General features: G+C 32.9%; 1 protein-coding gene across 1 annotated transcript in view; it reads right to left on the reverse strand.

The window, feature by feature from the left end:
* The window catches only part of SYCP2 (synaptonemal complex protein 2), a 58,896-nt gene that overhangs the window by 24,323 nt on the left and 19,362 nt on the right, over nt 1-15,211 (reverse strand). The window contains exons 14-22 of the mRNA XM_069495973.1: nt 14,317-14,465; nt 13,393-13,467; nt 12,095-12,241; nt 9,382-9,481; nt 6,930-7,084; nt 4,759-4,828; nt 4,409-4,466; nt 3,756-3,889; nt 3,180-3,613 (exon numbers count right to left, since the gene is read on the reverse strand). Coding sequence (XP_069352074.1) covers nt 3,180-3,613; nt 3,756-3,889; nt 4,409-4,466; nt 4,759-4,828; nt 6,930-7,084; nt 9,382-9,481; nt 12,095-12,241; nt 13,393-13,467; nt 14,317-14,465 — 1,322 coding nt within the window. The remainder of the gene's footprint in view (nt 1-3,179; nt 3,614-3,755; nt 3,890-4,408; nt 4,467-4,758; nt 4,829-6,929; nt 7,085-9,381; nt 9,482-12,094; nt 12,242-13,392; nt 13,468-14,316; nt 14,466-15,211) is intronic.

Below are 15,211 nucleotides of genomic sequence, written 5' to 3' on the forward strand. Positions count from 1 at the left end.
TCATCTGAATAGGCCTGTATCTATTAAAAATTGAATCAGTATTTAATACCCTTCCAAAACAAAACACCAGGCTCAGATGAGTTCACTGGTGAATTCTATCAAACATTTGAGGAAGAAATTACACAAATTCTCCTCAATCATCTGGAAAATGGAAGTGGAGGAAATGCTTCTTAACTCATTCTATGAGGCCAGAATCACCTTAATACCAAAACCAAACACATTACAAAAAAGAAAATTTACAGATCAATATCTCTCATAAACACAGATGTAAAAATTCTCAGCAAAATATTATCAAATTGAACCCAACAATGTATAAAAAGAATTATGCACTATGACCAAGTGGAATGTATTCCAGGTATGCAAGGCTGATTCAATATCTGAAAATCAATTAATGTAATCCATCACATCAATAAGCTAAAGAAGAAAAATCTTATCAATAGATGCACAAAAAACAGGACAAAATCCAACATTCATTCATGACAAATACTCTAAGGGACATTTCCTCAACTTGATAAAGAACATCTACAAAACCAATTACAGCTAACAACACATTTAATAGTGAAAAACTAGATCTTTTCCTGCTAAAATCAGAAACAAAGCAAGAATAGCCCCTCTTACCATTCCTTTTCAACATTTCAACAAGAAAAGGAAATAATAGGTATACATATTGGGAAGGAAAAAATAAAACTGTCTTTGTTTACAGATAACCTCATTGTCCATGTAGAAAATCCCAAAAACAAAAATAAATATGGCTGCAACTAATAAGCAATTATACCAGAGTTGCAATACACAACATTAATATAGAAAATTCAATCACTTTCTTATAAACCAGAAATGAGAAAATAGAATTTGAAATTAAAGACACAATATAATTTTTACTAGCACTCCCCAAAGTGAAATACGTAGCTATGGTATACATCAAATGAAACATATGCATGAGAAAAACTACATAACTCTGATGAAAGTAATCAAAGATCTAAATAAATGGAGAAACATTCCACATATATGGATAGAAAGCTCAATATTGTCAAGATATCAGTTCTTCCCAACTTAATCTCTAGATGTAATGCATTCCTAATCAAAAGAATAAATAGGTGGAGCACAGGGATATTTTAGGGCAGTGAAATTATTCTGTATAATGCTGTAATAGATATGTCACTTCACATATTTGTCAAATCACACAGAATGTACAAAGAGTGAGCCCTAAGGTAAACTGTGGACTTTTTAAAATCATAATATATCAGTAACAGCTCATCAATTCTAACAATTGTATCACACAATGCAAGTTGTTAATAGGGTAATGCGGCATATGAGAAGTCTCTGTACTTTCCACTCATTTTTTGTGAACCTGAAACTTCTCTAAAAAAAAAAAAAAAAACAGTCTGTTAAATTTTTAAAAATAGGACTATAAAGAATTATTCTGAGCATAATTTTAGATCATTTAGTTTTAAAAACTCCAACAATACTCTTAAAGATATGAGGCCTCCTGATTTTATACTTACTTTTTCTCTGGGTATCAGGCATATAGGTTTTTTAAATTGTAGTAAAATATGCACAGCATAAAATTTGCTATTTTAACTATTTTTGAGTCCATATGTTTTTATATATAGTAGGTAGTATTATTTACTGTCCTTTCTTGAGATTATCAAAGTAAAGACAGGGTTTACTTGACTCAATAAAAATGCAGCAAAAATGAACCTCCTCTAAAAAATAGTGTATGACTTTAGGACTTCCAGTATAATTGGAACCATCTTGGAAAATCTGTACCATTGAACTACATAGGCTCTATTTCTCTGGGCTGATCCAATAAATAGAAAACCAGTACCAGACATATGACTACTTTAGAGAAGAGTGATGTATGCAATTGTTAGGAAACATAAGGATACACGGAGTGACCCTATGAACAACAAGAGAACTTCTAAAAACAAGAAGTTGATTTTTTAAAAATCAGAGTACAGCTGAGAAGAGATGACTAGGTGCCTGTATTCCCAGTATAAAGCAATAACTAGCTCAGGGAAATTCTGTGAAATGATTCTGAATTCCATAGAAAACAGTTTAAAATTAAAATTGAAGAACAGATCTATGTTTGGACAAAAAGAACCTCACTTCCCTTGGGACTGAGGGAATTAAATAGCAGTCAAGACTAGAAAGAGAAAATAACAACATACTAAGGAACCAAGGAAAAAAAAGGACCCAAAAGGATATGGTTATAGAAGAAAACGGCCAAATTAGGCATAAAAGGTGAGTTGCAGGTTAAAAAATACAAAGGAAATTGGCCAAGACAAATGAAATAATGTCTAATTATATACAATAACTAGAAATTATCTCTTAAGTATCATTTGCATACTGAAATGCCCCAATGTATGAACATTTTACACAAATTTAATTACTCAGGTACAATACTGTGCAAGATAAAAGTAAAAGCCTATGAAACCTAGATTTTAGAAAGAAAAAAGTATATTGCATTATTGACAGTGGAAATATATTCTGATTAAAACTTTTTTCTTAATCTACATGACAGCAATGACAAAAGATTTATGGTAACTGTTACAAAAGTAAAATTTTCTTCAGTGCAAGTACGGTGCCAAGTAGCCAAAAATAGAGATGTTCTACAGAGATGATTAATCTGAAGAAGTGGGGGCTCCAATAAGGATGATCAAGTTACAGCAAGATAGTCACTTCCAAGCTATTTATACCCTTTCTTGCCAAACCTTATCAAGGTTAAATCCATTCATCCAAGAAATGTTTGAGATGCTACTGTATGTAAAGCTGTGCTAGGCCATGCAGGAAAACAAATGCTGAATAAAACATAGTTCTTACTCTGCAATTGGTTACAGTCACAGAGGCAAAACATATAAAAATAACCATTTATAAAAAAGAAAGGCAAAAATTAGAGAGGTACAAACAGTTCTATACGCATGTTAAAAACAACAGAGTCAGAGGAACCCAAATAGAATAGATAGGAACTGCAAGGTTCATTCTTTCTATACATATTTACATGATATGTGCCTGCTACTGTTCTATCAGGGCTGGGACTAGGGCGAGGTGTGGGAGGAGGAACTCACTCTCAGAGTCTAGGCTTTGAATTAAAGAACAAGGAATTAACATGTTAAAATTTGCTGCAATCAAACTTCTTTCACTTTGTGTTAGGCAGAAATCAAAACACACTGAAAGCTCACCACTTTTTTTTGTTTCATATCCCAAGAATTCAGTTCAGAAGTCAATTCTTTCCCTGATTTTCTATGACTTTTCTCATTTTTTCTAGGAGAAGAGCTTTTATCACAAATAGCAGTATTCGTATCTTTTGACAATATATATTTCTTCCTATATATCAGTGATTCTTCAACTGTCTTATTTAGGAGAACTGATTTATAAGTAGTTTCAGATTCAATATGCCAATCATTCTGCTTGGTATTTTCAGTATTTTTCTCCTCCAGATATTTAAGATGATTTTGTTGCTGACTGTTTCTTTTGCAAACTTCTGCTTCTGCTTTGTTTATTTTATTATAGTCCATTATTTCTTTCTTATATTTCACTTTCTCTGTTTCTTCAGAATTATCGGATATCGAAGAGGATGATTTTTGTTTAGTAAGTTTTTTGTTGATAACAATATCTAGTGGGAAAATGAGAAGAAATGAATGCTTATTAAATAAATTTACATGTAAAATTTGTTGAAATGAAAAATGCTTATTAGACATTTGAGGAAATTAATATTCCCCTAAACTATTACATACAAATAAAACTGTATGTTTCACCTTGATTAAATGTCTCTCCTGATGAAGTACTTGCTCTTTGGTTATTAGACAGTTCAATATTTTTTACAGGTGTCCAACATGCCCAGTTGGAGTGCATTTTATTTCCACAGATGTTTTCTAAAACACCAGGTAATCTAGAAAATGATTTCATTTGCTTAATATATTACAAAACATTTGCCTATGACTCTAAGACCTTGATTTTTAATTTAATCAATGTTTGCTGAAAGCAATGTGTCAAATATAGAAATATTTTCATGTCATTACAAAAATTAAAATTATATAATTGATCACATTAAAGAATATTAGGAAAGATTCCATCATTGCTACTACTTTGATATCTACCCTAAACATGTCTTACATATTTCACATGTTCTACTATGCACTTAAACTAAGTTAAATTTCTTCACATTCATACTTTATTATTTAAAAAAATCTCATTCATTTTAAGTCTCTCACCTTGAAAAGAATTAGGTTGGTTGACATGGAAAAAAATGTATAGATTGTTCCCCATGTCACTGTCATAATACTTGAGAGATGATTAATGCTCTAACTAATACTACATTTTAATAATATAAAGTCCTTTTCCTTCAAATCTGTTATATCTAATAATATTAATATATGTTAAATGATTTGATAGATTTTCTCCTACTTACACAGGTTTATCTATTTTTTCCACTGCCTGTGAATCAGATACAATATCCTGGAGTTCATCTAAATAAAATAAAAATTATCACATTTTCATTTTGTCATGCATTTGGCAGGGTACAATGGGAGTTAGTATAGAATTCTATGAAGATTTACATATTGGGATGCCTCCTCTCTCCCAGACCCAAACTTCTTGGGAATAGAGATTATATTAATATATTTCCTTGCAATCTCAAAAATTCCTTGCACAAAGTCAAACACATTCTTTATAAATCTTTTTCAAATCAACAAAAGCCAGTGGGGTTAAAGAGAAGCATATATTTTTTTTAAGTGACTACAATTATCAAAAGGTACTTACTACAATTTTGGTTTAGGAATTCAATGTTCTTATTTTCTGTCTTTTCTACAACTGTAGCAATTTTGATATGCTATAAACAGAAAACATGTTCATGTAAACTTGAATTAAGGCATTCTATGAAAACAACTTTTAAAAGTCAGAGTATTAAGGTCTGAATCTTTTAAAATAAATTTGCTTTGCTATGAAAAGTTAACAATATTTATATCTATTTCATAAATGTTATGCCCATTTTAGAATACTGCTTATCCTAAAACACAAGAATGTAACTTTCACTGCAGACAAGGAGGCAAGAGTCCATAAGCTCTGATCCCATCCATAGCCAGCATAACACAATTTTCATCAGTTACTGATGATTTCTAGAACATCCGTGGCACATCTCCTACTGCTGTTGATCACATAGCCTGCATCTGTCATTTCATTAAACTATACAGGAGAGTTGGAAATTACGAAGTATTATTTTTCAAGTTTTAACTATTGCCGAGGTAACTTCTTGCCTGCAGTAAGCTTCCATTTTTCCATTGCCACAGATACTTAACCTAGATCAAATAAAAATCTGCCATCACTATCATAAAAATATACCTTCTAATCTAAAATATCCTGGCTGTCTTTCTTTTTTTTTTTTTTTTTGAGACAGAATCTCACTCTGTTGCCCAGGCTAGAGTGAGTGCCGTGGCGTCAGCCTAGCTCACAGCAACCTCAAACTCCTGGGCTCAAGTGATCCTCCTGCCTCAGCCTCCCGAGTAGCTGGGACTACAGGCATGTGCCACCATGCCCGGCTAATTTTTTCTATATATATTTTTAGCTATCTATATAATTTCTTTCTATTTTTAGTAGAGATGGGGTCTCGCTCTTGCTCAGGCTGTTCTCGAACTCCTGAGCTCAAACGATCCGCCCACCTCGGCCTCCCAGAGTGCTAGGATTACAGGCGTGAGCCACTGCGACCGGCCTGGCTGTCTTTCTTAATCTAGCCAGTGGTTCTCCAAACTGGGAGGAAATATGCAGGTGTTTTGGGTTGTCACAATGATGGAGGGGTTCTCCTGACAATAGGTAAGCACAGTCCTAGGTAGAATGTTTATTATCCTATAACATTTAGAACCATGCCGCACATCTGAAAAACAGTGTTCTTATTAAGAAACACTTAGCTAGACAACTTGAACCATTGAGTATTTTTTTCCTAGTATCTTCAACTCTCATACTCTATCTTTCTGCCACATACTCATTTAAATTGAAAAAGAGTCTACCATCTGCTCTTTTTTTTTTTTACTCTAATGCCAAAGTTACTAAGCTTTGAGAAAATTGCACATAATTATGAACTAATGACAAAAAATTCAGTCTCAAATTTTAACTGGGTCCTCAGCATGGTCTAACATTTATACTTATTCTTAGGTCTCTCCATTACTTCTCAGTAGCTATTCCAAATCTTTAACATGTCCATGAAGCCCTCGATTTCAACAGATCCTCATGAGAAACATCACACTCCAGAGAAAAAAGCTATTAAGTGTTCCTCATCTAGAAACTTATCTGTATCCCTGATCACTTCCTGTTTCTCCAAGATAGTTTCTCTTATCCAGTCCCAGCTCGGTCCCTTCAACCATCTGGAATGAAGGCCCTTTTCCTCAACATCCACTTGACTAACCTTTATCAACCTTTCAAAAATCAACTCCCTATATCTCCTTAAAAAACATCTCTTGATCTTTTCCCTCCTTGTCCAGCTATGACTGGGTTCCTATTTGTATTCTATAAGTATATCTGAGAACACTTATACTATATTGTAATTATCTTAACTAATTTGTCTAATTCCCATGCTAGACTTTGAGATACTTTAAGGACAGAGTCCACCTGTATTTCACATTTCTATACCAGAGCCTTTGCCATAGCAGTCACTAATTTGTATAATAACCTAAAGAATTGTGGCAAGTCCATTTCTCCTACCAAATGTGTAAATTAGAGTTACGGAAAATGAATATTCATAAGTTTTATTGTAAGCACAGTAAATGAGTCATATGCCAAAAAGGACCCTACTTTCAAGGACAATAAATGATACCTAGAAAAAAAAGTAATGCTTTAAACAAAGTGAGACACTTACTGCTTGCAAAAGAAGTTACCTCGATATATGTATTTCTACAATAATTTAAAAAAATTATTAATAAATACTTTCAAAGTAAAGTTACTTTGTCTCTGTTATCTCTTCTCCTTCCTTCAGATGGTCTAGATATAAGCGATACAGCATTATTCACTTCATTTTCCAATGTTTTAGAAACAGCAGATTTTTCTGCAGAACTCATCATTTGCAGTGGTGGTTTATTTCTTCCTTTTCGTGGTGTTGCTTAAAAAAAGGACAAAGAATAGATTTTTTTTTTTTTTTTTTTTTTTTATTTTGTTTGTTTTTCAGCTCATCAAGGGGGTACAAAAGATCAGGCTATATACATTGCCCATGCCTCCCCATCCCCCCGAGTCTGAGCTTTAGTTGTGTCCATTTCCTAGACAGTGCACATCACTCTCATCATGTAGGTGTGCACTCCTCCCCTCCCCCCACCCCATCCCCCCCCCCCCCCCCCCCCCCCGAGAGAACTTCAAACATGTCCATTCCCCAGGCAGTGCGCATCGCACTCATCAAGTAGGTATCAATACCCTTCAAAATAGCAACAAAGAAAATAAAATATCTAGGAATATATCTAACTAAGGAAGTAAAGGACCTCTATAGGGAGAACTATGAAACTCTGAGGAAGGAAATCGCAGAACATGTAAATAGGTGGAAAACCATACCATGCTCATGGATCGGTAGAATCAACATTGTTAAAATGTCTATACTGCCCAAAGTTATCTACAGATTCAATGCAATCCCTATTAAACTACCAACATCTTTTTTCACAGACATAGAAAAAATAATTTTACGCTTTGTATGGAATCAGAGAAGACCCCGTTTAGCAAAAGCAATATTAAACAACAAAAACAAAATGGGAGGTATTAATTTGCCAGACTTCAAACTTTACTACAAGGCTGTGGTTCTAAAAACAGCCTGGTACTGGCACAAGTGCCAAGACACAGACCAGTGGAACAGAACAGAAAATCCAAATATAAAACCATCCTCATATAGCCATCTAATCTTTGACAAAGCAGAAAAAAACATACTCTGGGGAAAAGATTCCTTATTTAATAAATGGTGCTGGGAAAACTGGATATCCATATGTAGAAGACTAAAACAGGACACACAGCTCTCACCCCTCACAAAAATCAAATCACGGTGGTTAACAGACTTAAACCTTAGGTCAGAAACTATTAGAATTCTAGAAGAAAATGTAGGTAAGACTCTTACAGACATTGGCCTAGGCAAAGAATTTATGAGGAAGACCCCTAAGGCAATCACAGCAGCAACAAAAATAAATAAATGGGACCTGATCAAATTAAAAAGCTTCTGCACAGCCAAAGAAACAGTCACAAGAGTAAATAGACAACCTACAGAATGGGAAAAAATTTTCGCATACTACACATCAGATAAAGGACTGATAACAAGAATCTATTTAGAACTCAGGAAAATTAGTAAGAAAAAATCGAACAACCCTATCAAAAAGTGGGCAAAGGACATGAATAGAAATTTTTCAAAAGAAGATATAAAAATGGCTAACAAACATATGAAAAAGATTTTTTTTTTTAATTATGGCTATTATTGAGGTACTTTTCATATGAAGAAAGTAAGAAAGGGAGGTTCTAAGATGGTTCCCAGGTTTCTGATTTAGATAAATAAGTGAGTATAGATGCCATTTACTAAGATAAAAAAATGGAAGAAAAAATTAGCCAGGCATGGTGGCACATGCCTATAGTCCCAGCTACTCAGGAGGCTGGGGCAGAAAGATGGCTTGAGCCCAGGAGTTGGAGGCTGCAGTGAGCTGTGATGACACCACTGCACTCTAGCCTCGGGTGACAGAGCCTCTGTCTTATTTAAAAAAAAAAAAAAAAAAAAAAAAAAAGTGGAGAAAAAATTGGCAGCAAGGGTGGAAAGGTGAATTCAATTTTGTACCTATTAAGTTTGAGGAGCTTAGTAGGCAACTGGGTTTTTGGAACAGAAGGTAAATATTAAATTTTCATAAAGACTAAATAAGACTTTATTTAAAGCAACTAGTATAGAGTATTAGATTTTGCATTTTTAAATTTTTATTTAGCTCTTAGTATGTACCAGGCACTATCTAAATATTTGACAAGATTCCTTATTGAATGAATAATTTTTATTTAATCCTTTAAACAACTTGATGAGGTTGATACTTTTTTCCACTTTATAGAAAAGAAATTTGGTTTTAAACTTAGCTGGAGGATAATCTGTACAAAGTACAAACCCAGGAGTGGGGAAGTAAACAGCCTGATTAATTTGATATTTAACCAGTATGTTATGCTGCCTCCTGCTTAAAGTATGATACATTATTAATGCTTAATATTTTGAACATTGTTTATATATCAATACCCATTATACTTTTCTTCCCATTAGAATATATTAATGGTTCATATTTTAATACAATTTATAGCCCCAATTTATCCTCTATGTAAATTATTTCCAGAATTTTCCTGAATTAAAATGCCTCATTTACAACATAATACTTGTTAGAAATCTTTTAAGATTATAAAACTTACTTCTGTTGGTTAAAAGTAGTGGACTTCTCTCAGTGTATCTTTGTGCACCAGTAAGAATCATTGATGCTTCAGACATTTTTCTTTTGCTAGGAGTAATTACCTTAAACCATGATGAGAAAAACCACAGTAAACACACATTCTTTTTGAAGTTAAATATCCTACAGTTTTACACATAACATTTTGCCTTGGCTACATGGAAAAGATATAGGGTTTTTAATTAACAACAATATCCAGAAAATTCTGTGTTTTAGGCTGACTTGAAAGATTTTATCCTCATATTTGATATTGAATAAGTACCTAAAACAAGAAATATTTTAAAAAACTATAGAATATCCAGACTTATGAAGTACAGTACCTTTGTATGCTAGCTGAAAATATTTTATCCATATTGAGTTTATCTAGTTAATCATAGCTTGCAATTTCCTATTCTATTTTATAAGAGTGACATTTGAATACATATTTATGTAAAATTATTTTGAATGTTTTCATAATGTTAAGCATTCTTCAAAATTGTCTCACATTTTTGAAAAGTTCATTAATAACCTGTGAAAACTAAACTGGAGTAAAGTAGTTACAGGAATTCAGAGATTCACTAGCACATAGGCTAGTGGTTCCAATAAGGTCTGTATTTTCCCACATCATCCTACAGTGATTCATGAGGGTGACAGAAGTAGATAACAGAGGCAGCAGCTAAAGGAGATAGGAGTTTCAGAAAGTGCCACAGAAAGGAATAGATAGTGACATACTGTATATAAGCATTGGAGAGCCGTTTTTAAAGACACCTGCCCCTAAATTAGGAGGAAAAATGGAGTTGTGAGTAGGTATGTATATGGGCTGTGGGGGAAGGGTAGGGAGAATAGAAGAAAAGGGAATTCTAAGATTAACCAGAAAACAAGCTTCTGAACCAGCAGATTCTTCTTAAGGAAATTAGTTTCTAGTGGTAGTATAGTGAATAGGATCTGAAAAGCTACTTATTCATATAAATGCCTCAAACAGTTCATCCTTACTGAAAACATAGTAGGTATTTAAAAATACTTCACTGTTTTTCAAACTTTGGTGTGCTTAAGACCTTTCCCAGAGTTTATGATTCAATAGGTTTTAGGTGGGATCTAAGAATCTGCATTTTTAATAAACACCCAACATGATTCTGATATAAAGACACCAAAGATAGATTTTGTGATCTAATTATCTAGGGGAAATAAAAGATGACATTTTTATTTTGAGGACACAAGACTGAAGAAAAAAACAGTAACATAAATATGCCAAAAATATGGAATAGCCTGTGAGAGTTATAGTTATCTAAAGGTGAGATATTAGCAAAAACTGAAATAATCAAGAAAAACTCCAGGAAAAAAGTAAAAATGAAGCAAGAATTACAAATGTAAATATGCTTTAGTGAGCAAAGGTAAAAAAAAAAAAGGAACAAACAAGGTAAATGAAGACCTAGAGGCAAGAATAAGCAAGGCTTACAAAAAGACAGTGAGGCAAATGACCTTAATAGAGTATATAACTACAGTTTTAATAGAAAGGGTAAAGTTATAGAAAGTCTCAGAACTAAGTCGAAATTTATTGAGTCAGCAAGATGAACACAGAGATCATGAAACTTTTTAATCGGAAGAATGCCATCAGGATACTTATATTTAAGAAAAATCACTGGTATACCATAAGGGGTAGCTCACAGGATGAAACAATGATGTGAAAGATCAATGAGGAGGCTACTGAATTAACCCAGGTCTGTTGAAATAAGTAATGGTAGAAGAAGAAAGAAAAAAAAGAATGTTAGAGATACTATGAAAGGATAGTCACTAGCATCTTGGTTTTAGAATTGTGGGAAAAGAGGCTGGAATCAATGATACTGCTAGAAAAAAATATCGGTAGTATTACTTAAGTATAGAGACAAATGCAGATTTGAGGCAAAAGATAAAGTGTTTGAGCTTAGACTTCAGGAAAGGCCTTGAGGAAACACCCAAGAGGAAATATTAGAAGGTAGAGTTGCCACTATAGAACTTTGAAGAGAAGTCTGGTGCATTTTAAGAGCTCAAATTATGTACATAAAAGCAGCTCCCTAAAAGGGAGGCAACAAGATATTCAGAAGGCTGGGTATCGGGCTTTTGGGTTTAGAGTAAACCTAACAAGGAGATGGGGAGAGAAAGTATCTTTGATGTAGTAATAGAAGTAGGAAGAGAATTAGGATGATCAAAACAGAAATTGAAGGAGAGGACCTTAAGAAAGAGGACTATGAACAATGTCAAGTGTCACAGCAAGGTATGGAAAAAAAAAAAAAAAAGGCTGAGAAATCGTTCTACTGGATGTGGCCTAGAGGACATCCTTCAGTGGAGGAAGAAAAAGAAAAAAAAACTTAGTATTTTTCTTTCTTTCCTCGTGCAAATAAACAGATTATAAATTTGTATTAGACATTATAGCAAAATGCAAAGACAGAACAGAGAAGATAAATGCAAAAAAAGTTTTCTTATGTATCTCTAACTTGTAATTTACAAATACAAAGTATAGTTTATTTGTCCTAACCCCTACCCATATAGACAATTTGCTAAGACACCACCTTTTGTTTGTATTTCTAAAAGGTGGGGCAAAACTCCAAAATGTAATTCATCAAGGCCATTAATATATAAATTCTAGTTGCTTCTTTCTGTACTTATATATAGCAATGATTTGATCCATACTTTTATGTGCAACTATTTTGATGCCACTTTACCTCATGCTGACAATTTTTTCCATCCCCTTTATTACAGTTTTTGATATATTTTGGAGGGTTAGCAAATTCCTTTTCGGGGTTAGAATTTTCTTTTAAACTAACAAGTTCCTCTTCGACTGGTGAGATTTGACTTTCTGGCACTAGAATCTGTTGGAAAATGTGAAAAAGAAGTACTTAAAACTGCAAAAAATAGATATGGGTAACTGAGAATATTATTACTTCCTTAATGGCTATTCAAGAAGTCATTTATATGAAACAAATATTTGCATGAGTTTGTGCTAATTAAAATTATTGCCTTAAACCAAAGGATTCTTGTACAATGGGTGTCTTTGATGGAACAGTAATATTTCTCTCTTTGCAATAGCCCATACAGAAAAACTGTATCACCGCAAAAAGCTAAAAGAACTCTTATTATGTGAAATACCCACCAAAATGCCCGGCTACACATTTCAAATATCTTAAACATCTTCTGGTTAATAGCATTCATTTCAAAATTAAAACACCAGCTTCTGGTCCAAATCCTCTGGAGACATTCTTCATTTATTTATTTATGCATAATATTTTACATATTTATGGAATACACATGATATTTTGTTATATGCATAGAATGTGCAATTATAAATTCAGGATATTTGGAGTATCCATCACATTGAGACTTTATCATCTCTTGTGTTGGAAATAATTCAAGTCTTCTCTTCTGGATACTTTGAAATATATAACAGACTGTTAACTACAGTCACCCTACTCTGCTGTGGAACATTAGAACATATACCTTTGCTATGATCACGTTACTGCACCCCACCCTGGGCAACAGAGCAAGACCTCATCTCCTAAATAAACGAATAAATATGATTTTTACAAAAAGAAAAAACAAAAAAACTGCAAAAAATAGAAGTTCTCCGAAATCACTGGATGTCATAATAAAACTCCTACTTATCTCACATTTACAAAGGTCAACTCTTTCCCTCTTCTACCCATGTACTGTTATAACTTTACAAAATGACCCAACAAAAAGTATCCACTTTTTCAAATGTTAATAGACATAAAATAGGCTTTGACATTAGTGAAAGGATGGACACATACTTTAATTTTTAAGTTACCAAACTGATATTAATAACTCTCTATACTAAAATTATCATTAATAACATGTTTAAAAGTCATATATATTTTATGGGGGCACTGTTTATATTGAGACCATTTGTTTTCTATATAATTCACCCTCATCAACTTTATTACTGGTCTTTTATTTACAGTTAAACTTAGCCAAATGATGAAAATCAAGTAAGTCAGAGACATACCTGTGATCCACTTGCATCAAAAAGTATATGCACAGACGTTTTGGCAACTGAAATACTTTGTTTTCCGGTAAATTCCTAAAATTAAGTTAATTCAAAGGGATGTCATTTTCTGTCCAGTTTTCCCAATACCAGTTTGTTTCCACTTAATGCAATTTTTTCCTGTTTTCTTCTGAAATTGCCAAATTATCCCAAATCCTTACTTCACATACATAAATACTTTCTCAGAACACTTCAATTACTCCCCACTAACCACAATCTCTGTAGCTTGTCACTTTGTTCCCTGTACAAAGGTTCTTCACAAATACATTCTCTCATATTCTTTAATATAAATCTTTTGCACTATTCAAACTTGTCAATAGAGTATCTCCCCAAAATGGCACAAAAATTATTACCTTAGATTTTCAGTTAAATATCTGGCTTACAATGTCTTTCACAATCCTGGAAAGCATCTTATCTAAATCCTATCTTCAACCCAAAGGCCATTTTAAGCCCCATCTCCACAATGCTGCCTTACTTTCAAATCTGACTCTTAATGAACATTCTCTTTCTTCAACTTCTATAATTCATTTTGCCTATGCCTATTTACTTCTTCTGAAGTATCATTTGTGTAATTCTCACAATGTTTAATATCTTAAAATAGTGCTTTTTCTCAATTTACTTTTTAAACAGCTGGCAGGAATTCATTAAATGTTTTGAGCAGCTGCTGCTAATTTTGTCATCTGAAATACTTTCTAACAGGTATCTCAAAGAATACGGCTAACAAGCTGATAGCTATTCCACAGCACAAATTTAAAGAAATAACATCTATGTGTCATTTTAAGAATTCTAAAATGGAATAAAAAAAGCAACGAAGCCTATAACCCCTAACAGAGAGCTTCTGGAAATAGTAAATACATATTAAAAATTTGAGTTTAAAAAACTTACCCTGTATTTATTTGCACCAAAAATTTTTTGAGTCACATTAGTGATTTCTAATGATGCATCAAAATATAAAAACAATTCTTTTCCTTCTTTTTTACTAATTTTTACAATATTTTTCATAATTATGGTCAGCAGCTTCTTTGATTCTCTCACTGTATACAAACAAATCACTCTATTAGTTCATATCAATTTCTATGATACCACTCAATAAGTATACTATAAATACAAAAAGCATGCAGCAGCATATTAATTAAAATTAGAATTAAAATTCAAACTCTAAGAATTGAAAAGTGTTTAAATTATTCAATTCTGGAACTAACTACCTATGTAAACAAATCAAGTCAATTTACCTGTTAGAATTTCAGTGTCCTGACCTATAAATTACAGGTTAATGCCATAACTAATAAGATAGAACCTCAAATAGGTTCTAGACCCTAATAGATTCTTAATAAAATATTCCTTGAACATATGAGAAAACTGTTATCTTCATTTTAAAAAGGCAAACAAAAACAATAACTTTAATTCCATTCAATTACTTTATTTCTGGGCATAGGCATCCCATTCAAACATTTATACTAAATCCACAAATGTTATAAATATGTTTAAAGTAAATAATAATATTTGCTAAAAAATAAGCATCAGGAAATTGTGAGGTGAGATTTAGTCCTTATCCTTGATGAATTTATCAATCCAGTAAAAAGAAAATATGATAAGTGCCAACGTAAAAGAGGCATTCACTCTGTCCCTCTAAAAAGTTACCAGAAAATTCCCGGGCACCAATTAGTGTGCCTGTATTACAGACTAAAGCCCCAGCACCAAGAGCCACCATACTCCTGTCTTGCCTCTCTGGAGGGGCTCCTGTTGTTGGCTGAGATGACTCCACACTTGCCCCCAGTGT

The sequence above is a fragment of the Eulemur rufifrons genome, chromosome 20 (assembly GCF_041146395.1).
Source record: "Eulemur rufifrons isolate Redbay chromosome 20, OSU_ERuf_1, whole genome shotgun sequence".
Classification (NCBI taxonomy): Eukaryota; Metazoa; Chordata; class Mammalia; order Primates; family Lemuridae; genus Eulemur; species Eulemur rufifrons.